General features: G+C 40.3%; 1 protein-coding gene across 3 annotated transcripts in view; it reads left to right on the top strand.

Annotated features, from left to right (window-relative positions):
- Nucleotides 1-1826: 1826 nt before the first annotated feature.
- The window catches only part of ppm1e (protein phosphatase, Mg2+/Mn2+ dependent, 1E), a 60718-nt gene continuing 45817 nt past the window's right edge, over nt 1827-16727 (top strand). Inside the window, exons 1-2 of one of the 3 annotated variants that reach the window (XM_085289675.1) lie at nt 1827-2005; nt 2089-2324. In XM_085289675.1, coding sequence (XP_085145801.1) covers nt 2146-2324 — 179 coding nt within the window. In that variant the 5' untranslated portion in view covers nt 1827-2005; nt 2089-2145. Of the gene's footprint in view, nt 2025-2088; nt 2325-16727 lie in introns of all 3 variants that reach the window. The other 2 variants (XM_085289672.1, XM_085289673.1) reach the window with 2 other exon arrangements.

Consider the following 16727-nt stretch of genomic DNA (forward strand, 5'->3'; position numbering starts at 1 on the left):
ATACGTGGTTTTAGTGTTATTTTTTTAGTTTTAGTTAATTAGAATAACCTTAATTGACATAAATATTAATTCAGATGTAAAAATAAATAAATAAAAAAAATAAAAGTAAAGCAAAACCATACTGTCAAAATATAAACCGTAAGAATGATGTGAGACTGAAATTTTAATTTGTAAAAAAAAAATAATACAAATTTAAAAAATTAAACTGCCCATTTTAAGTAGTTAACATAAACAATCATTAAAGTTTTGTTCTAAGTTTTTTCTTTAGTAAGTCTCATGTTTTAGCTCTGCTTTTGTTTTGCATTTAACTGTTAATATCTTTAAGCGACAGCAGCTGTCACATAAATGCAATGAGGTTTTTTCTTGTACTGAAATTTTGATGTTTTTTGTTTACTTTGGAAAAATGTGTTTTTAGTGTTATCAATGAAAAAAAAAAAGTGTTATCAATGATGAGTGGATTGACCTAAAATACACTTTCAGATGAAATAACATATTCATTAATGTTCTGTTTTTTATTCTACTCGAATTGATCAATTTTATATATATAGACAAATAGACAGCTGTGTAATTATCTGGATATACACTCATGGCCACTTTATTAAGCACACTCTGCAAGTATTGATTTGAACGCCCCTTTCGCCTTCAGAACTGCCTTAATTCTTAATGAATATGAATGAAGCTAATGTAGGCTGCAAAATGCAAAATATACTGTGTAGAGATGTGTGTGCTTGTGTTCTGTGTATGGCTGGGTGTGCTGTGACATTGAGGTTATACCTGCAACTTGTGATCATGTACATCACTTCTGACCGTTATAACATTTCTCCTAAGCTCTGTAAGCTGCTATTCTCTCCATGGAAATGTACTCTGTAAGTAAATTAATCCAAAATTATCGCTAAGAGGGAAATCATCTGGGAATTCCGGACTTTAGCCAGATGTGTGTTCATGGGGAAAGGAAATAAAGTAAGTAGACAAGTATTAGTTATTTAAGACTTTGAAACAGTTTGTTCAAATCCAGATAAAAAAACTAAGTCATAACTCCTGTTTGAGGTATCAGTGTTTAGTAAAATACATGCTCTTATCAGTCCTGCTATTTTCTTTATCAAGTGGATATATACAGTATATCGTTTCAGTCTCTAGGGCTAACACAGAAAGACAGACAACCAGTCACACTCACATTCACACCTATTAGAACCACCAGTTAACCTAACCTCACTAACTGCATGTCTTTGGACTGTGGGAGAAAGGCGGAGTACCCGGAGAGAACCCACACACACAGAAACTCCACACAGACAGGCCACGGCCAGATGGTGGATCCAAACCCCAGGACATTCTTGCTGTGTGCGGAGTGCAGAGTGCTAATGACGACGCCATCGTGCTCTCCTCAAAATATATTAATAATTCTGTAAATTGAAACATAGTCATAGTACTGTTCCCAAAAATACTGCAAGAATACTACAACCTAAGAAAAAGTTATATTTAAAAAAAAGCACTAAAACTAACTCACAAAATGAAAACACATAAAAACTACTACATTTAAATAGTATAATAAAGTTCTCTGTATAAGCTGTAATAAAGTGTATAAGCTGTAATAAAGTGCTCTGTGTGTGTATATATATATATATGTAGTGAATCCATTCTGACTGTGATATGTTAGTACTGTTGTACTCGAGTTAAATATCTGAATTCCTTCCTCCACTCGTGTTTACTTTAAACACCTATCACCTTCATCGTGATGGCATGTCTTCAGAAAGGTCTCGGGACGTCAGGAGGCAACGTTGCGTGCGCGCTCGCGACCCCGCTTTGGCGTCGTCTCTCTGACGTCACCGCCCTCTGATCATCCGAAATCCCTGATAACACGGCGCGCGCTCCCGCTCTGCTCTGAATGGGGGCTCAGTCCAGCTTGTGACAGCTCGTCCTGTAGTGTAACCGTAGAGGCCACGGTCCGCTCATCCAGTCGGGTCCGCTGCTTTCAGACGCGCCGGTAGTCCACGGCCCTGCTCCTCCGGTAGTACACATTTATTCAGGTAGTATGGTACTGCACTGTCAGTCCAACTAGTTCGGTTAGTGTACTGACTCTTCTCTTCTTAGCCCGGCAAGTTAGTGTACTGACGGGCGGAGCTGTCTCTGTCTGTCCAGGAATGAGAAATGATGGCCGCAGCAGAGGAGAAAACCTTCCGACGGTTCTTGGAGCTCTTTATTCGGGAGATGAGGATGCCTCTGCAGGAGGGCGACCCGCTGCCGATGCGCCCCTTGTCGGACCTGGTGTCTGAGGACGAAGTGGAGGGGGAATGCCTCGACCTGTGTCTCCAGCACCTCTACAAATAGTTAAGTGTCCACTTTTTGTTCGTGGCATGCTGTCATTTCCGTGTCTCTGTATAGTCAGATAATGTCAGTGGCCGTGCTTTTGAAATGTGGGTTTCTACTTTGTGGAGAGCTGCGCCAGGTGAGCGGAGCTGCGACCCCGACTGGGTCCAGAGCAGGATGAAGCGGGATGCCCGAAGCCTGCTGCCCTCCCGGGCGGCCAGCCGCCTGCTTCTGGGCATACCAGGGTGTGCCAGCATCAAGTTTAGACAAGTGCCGTTACAGATGCGGAATTAAAGCTAAAGCAGAAGTTAAAAGCCGCCTCGCCTCGGAATGTGTTCGTGTTGTTCTGCGTGTTTTATTTGCGCACTTGCGCCTGTTTTGTGCCAGAAATTTACGTCGGAGCTGTAGGTCCACAAAAGGTGAACCCCTGGTTTTGCGTAACAGCACGACGTCATTGTGGTGTAGGAGGAGGAGGAAGCCATCGCCATCACTGCTGAGCGCATCTTCACGGGCTAAAAATAACCCACCGGTTACGTTATTAGCCTGAATCGTTACGCTCTAAAATCCAAGTCGCAGACTGAATGAATGGCCGCAGACTGAGATTACCACATTTATATCAGTGACATTTAACAGATGTGTGCTGTTTACCTCAACCTCAATCCCATTGCGAAAGGAAAAGAAGCAAAGTACAGATATGTTTATGAGTGGACTCTTCTCTAACATGCACGCTTTTAACAGCTGCTCAGTTAAATTAGTAACAATCCAGCTTCTGAGGCACGAACAAACTTGGCATGAACGGTAAAGCTGAGACAGAAATGTACGGCTGCCCTGAGCTCTGCTGCCTGGCCTGGTTTTTGAATCCAAAATAGGTGCAGAAACTGTGCTGGGAAGAAGAGGGTGGAAGGACTCATCTAGGGCACCGAGTGGCAAGGGGACTGCATGGTTGCATGTTGAAAATGACTGCACCGACCGGTCTGCATGCATGCTCTTCCAGCTGTGGTGAAGATAAACTCACGCACAGCCCGGAGTGCTCACAGGGGCTTTCTGCAGAGCGTATTTAACCTGTTGCAGCAGCAGCCACATCCAGATCAGTGTCACCGCACATTCACGCTGTCTCTATCGCAATGTCCAGGTTTGTTTGGCTGGCGGATACAAGGTCACTGACCGTTCAGCACTTAACATCTAGCGCAGCTTGCCACCTCCTCCCTCTCCCTGTCTTCACATGCAGGTTAACCCCAAAGGACAAAGAGTGGGAACAGTATGAAAAAACCTGTAGATTTTTCTGTTTAACTCATGCTCTTTAGGAGCAGCTGCATCGGCTGGCGTGCCTGTGCCTGATGGTTTTAAATATTCAAAGAGCAGGAGCTAACAAGTTATTAGCAGGTACAATACATAACCACTGAGTGTAAAGGTTTCCAAACTGAGATGCACAATAGAGGAGGAATTAGCTACTACCCACTCTAAATTTATTGAGCTTTTTTTTTAATGTCTTCTGTATTTGAGAAACCTCCACAATAACCAAAGAAAGCATGAAAGATAGAAGTGCCTTTAACCTTAAATCAGTATTTATAATGACCAACAGGGGGCGACTCATGTGGTTCCAAAAAGAAGTCCAGATTATAGAAGTCTATGGGAAAATGACTGTGGGCTCCTATGATCCATGACCTCAGTAAATGCCGTCCTGATGACTTCCTAGGCCCAATCACTAGTTTAAGGTCATAGATTAAAACATGAAGTCAATTTTGTAAAATATAGTTATTATTAGAGTTAGAAAGGAGGATCATCCAGCATAAAAATCCAGCCAATGAGAATGCAGTGTCTTTGTTTTCCCTTCGGACTGATCCTTTCGTCACATTTTGTATCAAATATCAAGATGACGATAGTGAAAATACTAAGTTTGAGGCTTCATGATGCCACTTTTTTAACCGTTCATCTACATTCATCTTTTGCAATGTCACATCACACTTCCATCTTTTCGTGATACTTTGATACCCACAGTGAATGCTAATCTAGTGAAAGCTGTAATGTTTAAAGATTGTCGCTCACGATCCAATCACAAACAAGTGATTGGGACTGTATTGCAGATATATATATATATTTTTTAACCCACTGTTTCAACGCTTCACAGTAGGCGTGCCTGATCTTTCAGCAACTGATCAACCATAAGGTGGGCTTACAGAGTTTTGATTAGCCTTTAGTAAAACTGTGCAATTAATCAAATTTTAATCTAAGCAGCAGTTTTGCCTTACACTTATTAATAAAACAAAACAGCCAAGGTGATTATTGGACCACGTGATCACTCCCCACAACGATCAGCTTCTCCCTTAGTTTTGTGTAGAACTTCAAACGCGGCCAGAATTTTTAAATTTAGCAACATATTTGAAAACTCAAAAAGTAGAATTTTTCTCAACATTACAGCACAAGTCTCAAGTCTCAAAATCTCTTGGTGTTGCCGGGTTCAGCTAAAGTCACAAAAGGGAACACAACCCAAGTTTACTCCAAGCTTGTTGCACACTTACCTTCGACAAGACGTTGAGGGAGCTTCACAACCTCAACGTCTGGGAAACCATTTAAATGCAATCGCTCACCAACCATGTTTTTTTTGTGGTCACACGGAGGTTGATGATCTATTTTTTCCTCTACTGTGATTGAGGCCTTAAGCAGTCACTGCACTTCACACTGTGCTTCGTGTACTTTATAAACCTGGATACGACAAAACATGTCGCCTGTACGATGATATCACCTACGGAGATGCACGTCTGCACTATCCTCCCTCCTGCATCGTGATAATACAGAGGTGGAATACACAGGGAGGAGACATCACACAATCTTTGTTAAAATTTCAGATTTGCACTGTAGATATGCACGTTTCCTATTGCTTGGCTGGTTAGTGGATCAACAGCAGCCATCTCGTATGAGCGACCAAAGACATTGCCAGGAAAATTTCAGCATGCTTATCTTTAGTCTTGGAAAGCCCGAAATCACACATCATATATTTTATCTAGCTGCCCATATGGACACTAAAACAGGTTTGGTTTTTTGTGATGATTCCTCCAGTTCATACTGCACATTAGGAGTCTACTCGCTAATGCGCTTCATACTTTAATCCAAAGATGTGTGACTTCGCTCTGACTCACAAGTCTGAGCTTTCAGCTGGGTGAACGTGAGCTTCCACCCTCACCACCTGGTGCCAAACCACTCCAAGGAAGCAGAAAGTTGAGGCCCGAAGCAAGAGTTTGAATCTGATGGGTTTCTATAGAAGTGACTGTTAGTTCATACATTCTTGGTTGTATTCAACCGATTTCAGAGCTGACAGAGCTGCATATGAAAGTACAAATGTCTGATGTGATGAAATTGGACATTAGTTGATCTTTAACCCGACAGCTTACTAGTAAAAAGTAGCACACCTAATCTTTCAGTGGACTAGTTACCAATTCAGGCACCTTGCTTAAGACAACCCTGGAAAATATCCCAATCTTTAATCAAAAGGTATTCCACATTGCCTCTTTATCTGTTTCTTAACTTTGTAATAATTCTTTGATGATATAAATGAATTAAAATACTATCAATAATAATGCAAAATAATTGCTGCACACCAAGATTATTACATAAGACTGTGTTTTTATAACTAAAGCTAAACCAAAAAGTAAAAGTAGGTGTGAAAAAACATTTTAGCCAACTGCCACACAGCATGTTTGTTCATCTGTAATATATAAATGGTAATATAACAGTGAACTAGGCCATTTGGAGAATGATATTAGTCTTAGATGCTGTTATTGCTTGAACTTCGTTTTACTACAGCCCTCGGAAACTTCATGCCCTCTGAAACAGGTGTGAAGGTGAAACAAGGCAGAAGCATGGCTGCAAGATGTGGGTGTTTTATATGTACTGTAGTAATATTTTTGCGCAGCTCTGTGTGATTCATCGTGTGAGAGTTACTGCTGATCGGATTCGAGTGAAAAGCTAAAGTTGTGGCAGTCATTTTAAAAATAAGAGTCCGTCCAATCTGGATGTGTGAAGCATCCTTTAGCCAAGCCTACCAAAATAACTGCAGCTCAATGCACAGGCTTACTTTGTAAAATATCCCACTGTCTCTGTTTTCTGGCAGAGGCACTTTGTTGTACATTTGGCTTGTTAGAGGCAATGAATCACTCATTGGCCACTCTCCATGTAACACTATATTTTCAAGGGAGACAGATTTGAGGAGCTACTGTATGAAGGTCAAACAGGGCCATTTATTTCTCCCATCTTATATACCCAAGGCAAAATGTTGGAGGCGTTAAATTATTAATTAATATATACTGCTTAAGGAAAAGCCAGTTGGTTCCCAAAAACCCAGAGGACTCGTCTTCTGGGAAACATGAATATCCCAGATCGGCTCTCCAAGATAATCAAAAGCATCAGTCATTTCAGCCAGCGGAGCAAAACTATATGTTTAGAAGCCATGACGCTGGTCAGTTGGGAGCAGAAGTGGGAGTAATTTACTGCAGAGCCATAAAATTTACTAACAGTTGGACGTGTGAAGCAGCCCGGGTTGATGGATGGGTCAATAAAACATTTAACTGTAGAGACGACCTTTCATTTACTATTTCAGATTCACACGCTACTCGGGTTTGCTTCAATAAAATCCACAATTTCCCCCCCAAACCTCAATGAACTTATTATTATAACTAGTTAGACTTAGCAGAGAAGATGTTTAAACCCCAATGTTTCACTACATTTTTAAATTACTGTGCACTGAATGGGTTGAATCAGTGAATGATTGGATGAATCTGATTTTCGGCTCAGTTTTATGTGATTTAGGTATGTTTTATGTCGCTCTTATTGCTCACATTGTGCTGTGTTGGGCTGCTGCAGCTGTTTTCAGAGAAAAGCTCTTAAACTCGTTCTGTCCAGACCATTTGGCAATATTTACAAGTAAAATAATCAGTCAGGGAGAAAGTTGGAAACAATAATATCCGTCTCACTGTTTTTCTCACATGCAGTGACGAGTGGGTGCTCACTCTCAGAAGTTGTGCCTCAAGGAGAGTTCTTGCAAGAGAGCACGGCCTCTGAACAAACCAACAAAAACAAGCTGTATATCAGAGATGGTAAAAAACTAGAAAAATACACATAGATACACATCAAACCATACTATTGCTGGGACGACAACAAGCCAAATATGATAAATATTGAAAATGAAATGAGCAGCATGCACGCTGCAGGGCTCCAGTTTGACTGTTTTATCGCACTAGCAAAATGATAAAAAGCGCTTGTGCTTGAAGACGGTAGCAGTAGTTGACAGAGACAGTATAAAAGATGGGACATAGCTACTGTGACCTCACTCCAATCGGTTTCTGAAGTCCCGTTTTGAAGCCTAGAGATGAGCGTTTTCTGCCAGAAATATTTTGGCTGCACAAAACAGATTTGGTGAAACGTCACAGTTTTCATGATGTAGTTTTCTATTAAAACTAGAGCCCTGCAGTGTATGAGCCTGAGCAGAGCATTTTCTCCAGTGTCATCTCCATTGTATCTTAATTTTTGACCATATTGGGACAATAATTGACAGAAAAAACATCATCTTGTGTTGAATAATACTTAAAACTAATGACTGAGACTATAAGCTCATAGATCAACAGAGCTAAAGGGTCGGTTTCCCATAGATTTCCATACAACCGTTTACAGCCAGAGAAGTTTCCGCCTGAAGGGAAAGAGTTCAGGTTAAAGCCTCACTTTTCAGTCCCAGAAGTAGGTCCTTCCATTTTATATCGGGAATTAACACAAAAACTGTCTAAACTTTCATCAGATCAAAATGAACAGAACGCGTTATGAGATGGTTGAAACCAAAATTATAGCAAAAAAGAGAGTGAATCACATTTGCAAAGGGATCAGAAAAACTTACAGCTCAAACTAAAAAGTGGATGATGTGTCAGTGTTGTTTCCTCAACTTGTTTAAAATCTGTTATTTTACTTGAATCCAACCAGGGAAGTTCATCACTTTAGCAGCCGATCTTGCAGATTTAAGTGCCGTCTGGTTTAAAGTGTTTTAACATGTAAAATGAGCTCCCTCAGTATTAGGCTGGAGGCAGTCCTGCAGGTACAGGAGAAACAGGCAACACATAGATCACGTATCACCTCCAATTCAGACCCGATACACGATCTAATGTATCACTTAAGCGCCCATTAACCTTGGCTGCAAGCTCTTAAAGCTGGGCTCTTTGTGCATTAAGGCTGCGAGTGGAAATGCAGAAGTATTAGCTGCGTGTATTATTTGTTTTTGTTTTTTTACATAATTTACAGCACTTATCATTGTAGCAACCCAGGTATCCTCTTGCTTAGAGTAACAATGGTCAGTCTGAGTACAGCAGGCAGGAACAGCAGCAGATTAATCATGTTTCAATCAAGCGTCTTTGTATGTGAAGTTTGATAACAGTGCTTCAGACAACAACATGGCCAATCAGTATGCCTGGTCCACTCTCACTGTATTATTTAGCTCCTTAGTTTTACTTGTTTGAGTTGGCATGTCCTTAATTTCTGGTTGTCTGAGGACAGTGTGTTCAGATCAGTGGGAAGGACATTTTATAGCAGAATGTGGAGCCGAGTTTTATAGTTTACTTTGCAAAATAAATAAATAAACATTAACTATAACATAAAATCCCTTTTCAGTTTAACACAGGGTCTTGGTCTTTTGCTTTTATAGGGATGCAGTAAAAGAATTAAATGAGCGTAAAGGGACGCGGGGAAGGAAAGCTGAAAACAGCTTCCTGCTCTGGCTGTTTGGAATAATGGGTAGAACCGGAAAAACTATTTTTCTGACCCTGAGTTCCTCTTTTACATTTCCATGGGGTTATCCCCAGTGCTAACCAAATAAGCAGCCAAAAGTAGCTGTGTTAATATATGTAGCAGCTATCTTTCCTCTTAAATGAGATCAATGGGTTGTATTGTGCTGTGATATAATTTGGGCTCTCTTGAATCTTGTTTTTTTTGTATGTCATGTATGTTTCTTTATGTATGTCATGGTATGTATGTGATAATCATCACCTTATGGTTTAAATTGGGTTTGTGTGAATGGACAACGTCCTCACGGGGTCGAGGTGATGGGCAATTTGCTCATTTCCCTGCTAACTCATCAGTTTAACATTATTATTATAACAGGACTGATAACAAGTTGAGTCTGCCTCGCTGTAGTTTCATGTAGCCATCTCCAGATATGATTAATGCTTGTAGATCTCGAGATCTAAAATGAAAAAAGTAAAGAGCAAGGGAGATGCTATAAGTTGATACCATTTAAGATGCTCGGCTGATATCCGTCCACTTATCACGGCAGGCTAAATCGTGCAAAGAACAGGTAACCATGCAAAGACGTCTCTCATCTCTCTAATTTATAGAGGTTTTCTAGTCTTAGTGACTCCTCAAAGCAATTTAGACTACATCTAGCTATACAGTCATACTGCACTTTATTCTCTATGCTTTAAGCTCTTTATCTTCCTCACATTCACAGCCACATTAGAATCCCGAGATAACCTGGGAGGAAGCCACGCAGGCACATGGAGAACATGCAAACTCCTCAAACCGGGAACCTTCTTACTGTGAGGCAACAGTGTCAGCACACGTATGTGCTGCTGAGAGAGAGCAGTGTTGTCTTTTTTGTGTTCGGGGCAAACATGAAGGGTTGGAAGCACAACCTTAGGCAGAGTCCGGTTTGAATGATCATCTGGTCACAAGGGAAAAATACGTAGTCCCCAATTGGTTTGTGAGTGAATTATTTTGAGGTTGCCGTCAAACGCTAAAGATTGTGCTGCATCAAAGACCTCCATGCGATTTGTTTGACTGAATTCTCTTTACTTGAAAACCAGAAATAGAGGACATTTGCCTTCAAAGTAAAAATTCCGCCATAACGTGTTAGAATAGGCTTGACTTATTTTGTAGGCGATTTCCATTCGAGTCGCACTTTTCAGAGTTTCAGTACTGCTTGGACAATAACTAGCAGGGGGTTGTAGACAAATCATTGCCCGTGGCAACCTGCTAGTGACCAAAATTATTGCAAGGAGGTCTTTCAAACAATTTTTCCACCAGCAGCTCGTGACCATTGGTGACCAGTCTCTAGGCCTGAGGTAGCATGCCTACCTGTGCTTCCTCTGCCAACCTGTTGGTGATGGTATTGGTCATCAGAAGACGATGACCCTTTGGAACAGGTCACCCGAAACTAGTTTAAGAAAAATTTATGAGCAAAGCACTGTAAAACAGTTAAAATTGTTTAGGCTTAATTTTATAGGACAATGGGGAGAGGAATCAAGAAAGGCCTTGGGGCGGATTTGAACTTCTTATGGTGCATGCGCGCCTCTTATTTTTCTCTGCAATGCAAAAGAAATCTCCTTTCCCAGATGGAAGCTGTTTATATACCTCACTGCCTGGATAATTTTAATGCACGGTAACAGGAGGCTCTGCTGTGGCTGTTAGAACTGACTGATCATGTAACTGAACTGTAATGTAATGAAGATATTTACAGAGAATACGTGCTGAGTGTGGAGTTTGGCTGATACCTGATCGGTCTGAGCATTGAGGCTGAGAGATGCTAAAAAGCTTTGCAGGGGTTATTGACAAAAAATTTTAGGATATGAATCTGTCAAGCCATCGACACAGTAATGAGGTTAAATCCTCAGATGGATTTGATATGAAATAAAACAGTGGGTATTTGCTGAATCTAGATTTGTACCTGCAGACACGTGGGCTTCGGACGCTAATGGACGAGAAGCTGTAGCAGTTGAAGCAGACTAATGGTATGAGTGTGTTTATATTTGTGGTGGCCAGCATCCTACATGGATGTCTCTACAGTAGCTCTGCTGTGAGTGTAATGATAGTCGGAGGCAGCAGCTCTGGTGATTCATCCCAACGTGTCATTAGTTTGTCTCTGGGTTGAACAGCTAATAATAGACTTGTGCAAATAGAGAGAGATCCCCTCTGCGTGTGAATGTGTGCGTTAATAGGGGGTGGGTGAAGCACTTGGTGTGCTAGAACGTGATTGGAGGTGTGGACAGAGCTTGTGTGTGTGTATTAATCCATTTTCCTCCAGGCAGCTGGGAGTCACATCTGAAAAGAAGAGGTTGCGGTTTACTCTCTCTAAACACAGTTTGATTTGAAATGTACGTGGATGGCATTATGCTGGTGCGTACACCCATCAGCCACAACACTAAAACCACTGACAGGTAAAGTGGATGACTTCATCTCATTACAATGCATTATTCTTCTGAGACATTCATGCGTGTGTTACTTTGAGATGTACCATCCATCCACACACCAACACTAACAATTCAGTCCCAGAATTCAACTCCATCCCAGGTCATCCTGTTCATGGAAACCAGCATAGTGCTAAATCTGAGTGTTTATTGGGGGCTTTCACAATATGTGATTTTTGTAGATAATTGATACATTTGTTGAAATATCTACAGATATTAGCGGGAAACACACACACACAAACAGACTGGGTAATATTTGTAAAGTTGCTTTTTTAAACTACTCTTGTCCAGAAATGTGTCCAAACTATAATTTGGAACCTGTAATTTAGTATTCAGTATCTTTATATAAGTAGAGATACTAAACAAAAATAATCAGCTGCTGATGTTTACTTCATTTCTATCAGACAGCAGTAAAAAAAAAAACCCCTGATGTGCTGCACTATTATTAAACGCGAGGCTGTGGTTAACTAAGGAAAATCCTGCACACTATCTGCTTAAATAGAATTACACACAGATATAAGTATCAAGTATCATTTAGCTTGGAGCGGGTGGAGCTGCTGACAGAGCCTTAAGCTGGTGATAATTATTCAACTAAATATATTGAAATAAGCCAGCAGTGTTTCCTTACTCATATAATTTACTTGGGCGGGTCACCCATGCATTTTAAACATACACCACGCAAGTAAATTTCAGCTCTGTAAAGCCTGAACCATGAAATAATTCCCTGAAAATTCAAATTTTTTGAAACAGGAATGGTTATTGATTTTTTTTCTAATTACAGCATTTTTGTGCATTTTATTGTTCGCAGTAGCACTGCATGTGTCTACATCAGGTTTTTAAAGGATAAAAAAAAATCACACTGATGATGTAGAGGCATCAAAAACTCATGTATCATATATGATGAACTTAGTTTTACAGGGTTAGGATACATTTTTATCCTTTCATCTTCCAAAACTGGTAAATGGTAAATTGTACTGGTTCTTATATAGCACTTTTCTACTTCTACTACTTTCATAAACACACTTTTTTGTGGAGGGGTATTGCTCAAAATTTCTACTGTAAAAAACAAAAAGGTAGGAGCAGAGTCTACATCACTTGGTCACCACCTTTGTTACCAGTTGAAGATCAGGCTCTGGCTGCTGGGCTGGGGTCAGCAGACATTTGGCTGTGTCATCCCTTGAGGTTCTTGGCTCTGTGTTGACTGCCCAGTACGGAAAGGACAAGTTTTGATACTTTTCTTGGCCTGCTGTTAAGATAACTGAAGAACTTCATAATTACTTTAATGTATTTACTGAATGTAGTACAGTAAATCATTACAATACCAACTGAAAAATGTAATGTGACTATTGTAATGTGGTACTTTAAAACACACTGCACCCACCAATGTTTAAAACAGCGATGCAATTTGTTTTTGGTATAGCCCCTAGTTCTTATTTTGAAAGTTTAATCACTGAAAACTAGCTAACTCCAGTTAAATAGTTAATAGACTGTTATGTACAGCATATAAGGTGCTTTTCTAATATAACTAAACCCCACACTCACAAAGATTTCATATGCAGCTTTATTCTGGAGGATCTGGGAAGCAAACCACCTTAACCAGAGTCACACAGTTCTTCTCTTCTAGTGTTTCCCTAGATCAGGGGTGTCCAACTCTGGGCCTCAAGGGCTGGTATCCTGCAGGTTTTAGATGTGTATTTAATCCAACACAGCTGATTTAAAAGGCTACATTACCTCCTAAACATGTCTTGAAGTTCTCCAGAGGCCTGGTAATGAACTAATCATTTGATTCAGGTGTTTTCACCCAGGGTGATATCTAAAACCTGCAGGACACCGCCCCTGGAGGCCTGGAGTTGGACACCCCTGCCCTAGAGGTAGGTCAGCTTGCTGAGTCTGTCTCCATCATTTTGGACTCCATCTATTGGTGATTGCCTTTTTCTGCTCTGGGATCTGGAGGGCTACTCTGAGGACCTCAATGCAGGTAGCTAACTTCAGTCTGCAGAAGAAGTGGCTGGAGATACATCTGATTATTGCTCAGATGTCACGAAGTGTATATGATGGCTCAGTGTTCAGAGGCCAATGATGTGACTTGTATCTCCCTAGGAGAGCATACGGTCTGAACAGTTGACCAGTTGAAACTAGGATCCTAAATAAATGCTCATGTTTGCCAGGAGATTATCGACTGAAGACAGTTTCTCTGCACAACGCTCCGGGTGAGCTGTCTGCCCGCTGATCTCTTTCTTGTTACTACATGTAGCACAGTTAAGCAACCATACATTTCCAGTGAAGAGATTATTTTGTTTTTAGAGCAAATGAAATGATCTGTTTGCACCTGATTGTTTTCATGTGTATTTGCACACATTTGATCCTTTGAAGGAATTCCCTCAAATTGAGTCCTTGCTAGATTACAATACTTTAAATTATAAATTTGTTATCGTCCATGAACTGTTAAGTACTGTCCTTTGTCTAATAACTGTCTAAAACGAAAATAAATGTAAATCTGGCCTCATCGGGCACAATTTAGCTTTTCCGGAATAAAGAAAGTGGGCAGCAGTCATCACTGTCAGTTTGTGCTGAATGTTGATGAATTGATGATGACTTGAAGAGCAGGAAGAGGGGGAGTTAAATAACCCCTTCTCTCTCTCACACACACGCAGCTGATAGATAGTAATTGAGGGGAAAGCCTTTCTATACCTCATTAAACAGAAACGTCTCCCACAGCTGTAAAGAACCAGGGGGCAGGATCCGGCTTCCTCCTGCACACAAGCACACACACTGTTATAGAAGAGTGGGCGGTGAGAGAGGAGCTGCCGTTGACGGCTTTATTAAAGGATAAACCACAACGTGTGACGAGCCGCTGTGCACATGTACTGTATGACTCCATGACGAGCGTCTGATAGCCACAAATCACCTGCCTCACATCACAGACAGTTCTCTTCTTTCCTAACCTTTATTTAGCACTAACCTTTACAGTTTAGGACTGCCTGCGCCTCAGTTATTATATAACGCCACAATATGTTTGGCGTAAATGCGTCAGAGTATAATGTCAAAGCCAAAGTTTGACTTCACATGGATTTCATTGCAATGATTCCTGTTTTAATTGACAACTGAACTTGTCTTCTTCTTAAAGTTTTGCAGTAAATGTAGCCTACTGGTGAAAAACCAGGGCTTTGTAGATGCCTTGCAGTGGTTCAGGCCCATTATACTGGGAATTTACAAAAAAATTTTGATGTTTTTTTTAAATCAATGTATTAATCAAGATGATATTTATCTAATTAACTGGCACTGAGAAGAAGCATTATTTTCTTCATTCTTGAGGACTTGCGGTCTAATTTTGTTTGTATCAGTAAATGCTTTAGTCAGATAGCTGTTTTTCATGTGCAATAAAACGAAAGCCGTTAAACATTCAACCATTTTCTGCTTTTTGTGCATTAGCAACAAGACAGTGAATTCCCCATAACGCTTAATTAAGACAAACAGGTGTTTCTGGACTGCTATAACAACTGTAGGAGGAAGAATACCCTTATTTTGTACATCTGCTGGCGCTGAAGTCCCAGAAATGCCGTTCCCTGAATGGCCAAAATGGTTGACAACAGTGTTGGGGTGAATTTTAAATTACTTTCCTTGTATTGTATTGAGGCTTTTTCATTATTAGGGGTGTGAGAGATGTACCGATTAAGCCACTATCTCCCCGAAGGTATCACCTCAGCTCATTCAATGACCTCAACTGGACCTCTCAATGTGGTTGTGGCCCCTTTAGGAGTCTTTGTAACACAATGATCTGACAAACAATAAGCGTTTGTCAGGATTTCTTTGTGTACTTTCTGTCCAAGTAGTCAGCTTTCTAGTTCAGGTGAGTGCAATTAAAGAATTAGCACAGTAGCAACTGGGGATAGTTGTAGTTCTTAATGCCTAGGTTAGGGAAGGTAATTTTCCAGGACAAGATGACTGTTTAGTGACGCAATTGTTTGCCTAGTTATGGTTAGTTGCCATAGTTGGCTGTGCGAATGCAAACTTCATAGGTTTCCTATACAAATCCTGTAAAGTTTAAAGTTGACAGCATTCAAAGTCCTTGGTGCCAAACGATACCATACTCAAGTTTTTGCTTTTTGTTTGCTAACTTCGCTCAAGGCACTCTTATTTGAATAGTTCAACTTTTGCTCCAACGCTGTGGCTGTCGGTGTGTCTTCTTTCTTTAATCAACCAAAATGCACAAGGGTCCAACATGGCGATGGGGCTGCGGACACTGACGCTCAAAGTATATAGTTTCCTGGTGGTAGGTCAGGAATCAAGGCTATAATAGGTAGCTACAATTAAACTAAAAAGTAAAACTTGATGTGAAAAATCATTTTGTGAACTTTGATAACCGAAATGAAAAAATATAGAGGAAGTTTTAGTATTTGTGAGTTTGGTATAAATCTTATTTCAACTTGTCTGATGAGGTTTTGATGGATGCATTTATTGAGACTTTGGATGTCTACAAGGCTGTGGGTCATAATACCTGCACTGATTTTCCTAAATCTTGCCTCTGACATATGCTGTCCATTTAATGGTAATAATTTAAAATGACTAAAACTAACACTGAATCTAAGAGAAACTAAACTTAAACCGGTTCTGGAAACAAACTAAAGTAAACTAAACATAAAAGCAAAAAGTCAAACAAAATGAAAATGAGAAAATACAAAACTATAATAACTCAGTGAGGAAATTAGTAACTCTTAACATCTTTACAAGAGAAAGAGAAGAAAAAGGTCACGTGGGAGATCGCAAATGTCCCAAACTTCTATAACCATCCAAGTTGCAGGAAGCCAGCGTCCTCTTCATCTCAGGTATAGGAAATCCATTTCCCCGTAAAATCTTGGTGTGAAAGTCATGGTCATCATTAAGATGGGAAGCATCAGGTTTACTCCAGTTCTGTCCGTCTCCTTTTTTTTTTTTTTTTTTTACCAAAAATTTGTAATATTTTAACATATACCATTCATTTTTTAACAACACTTTCTTTTATTAGCCCAAGGTACAATACAATGGCACCTTTAAAGTTTTCATACCCTGGGTCCTTCTTTAAAACATATATTGTCCCAAAATATTAGAATTTTCCTGTGTGGTTAAAATATGTGTGAATGGTTGGCGCCCATGTGGCGGCACTCCCTCCACTGTAAGGTGTAATAAAAACTAATCCTGTGTTTCCAACCAAATTCTCTTCACTTCCTT

The sequence above is a fragment of the Mchenga conophoros genome, linkage group LG10, assembly GCF_057382185.1.
Source record: "Mchenga conophoros isolate Kocher_MC1m ecotype Shallow Benthic linkage group LG10, M_conophoros_male_GT1.1, whole genome shotgun sequence".
NCBI lineage: Eukaryota > Metazoa > Chordata > Actinopteri > Cichliformes > Cichlidae > Mchenga > Mchenga conophoros.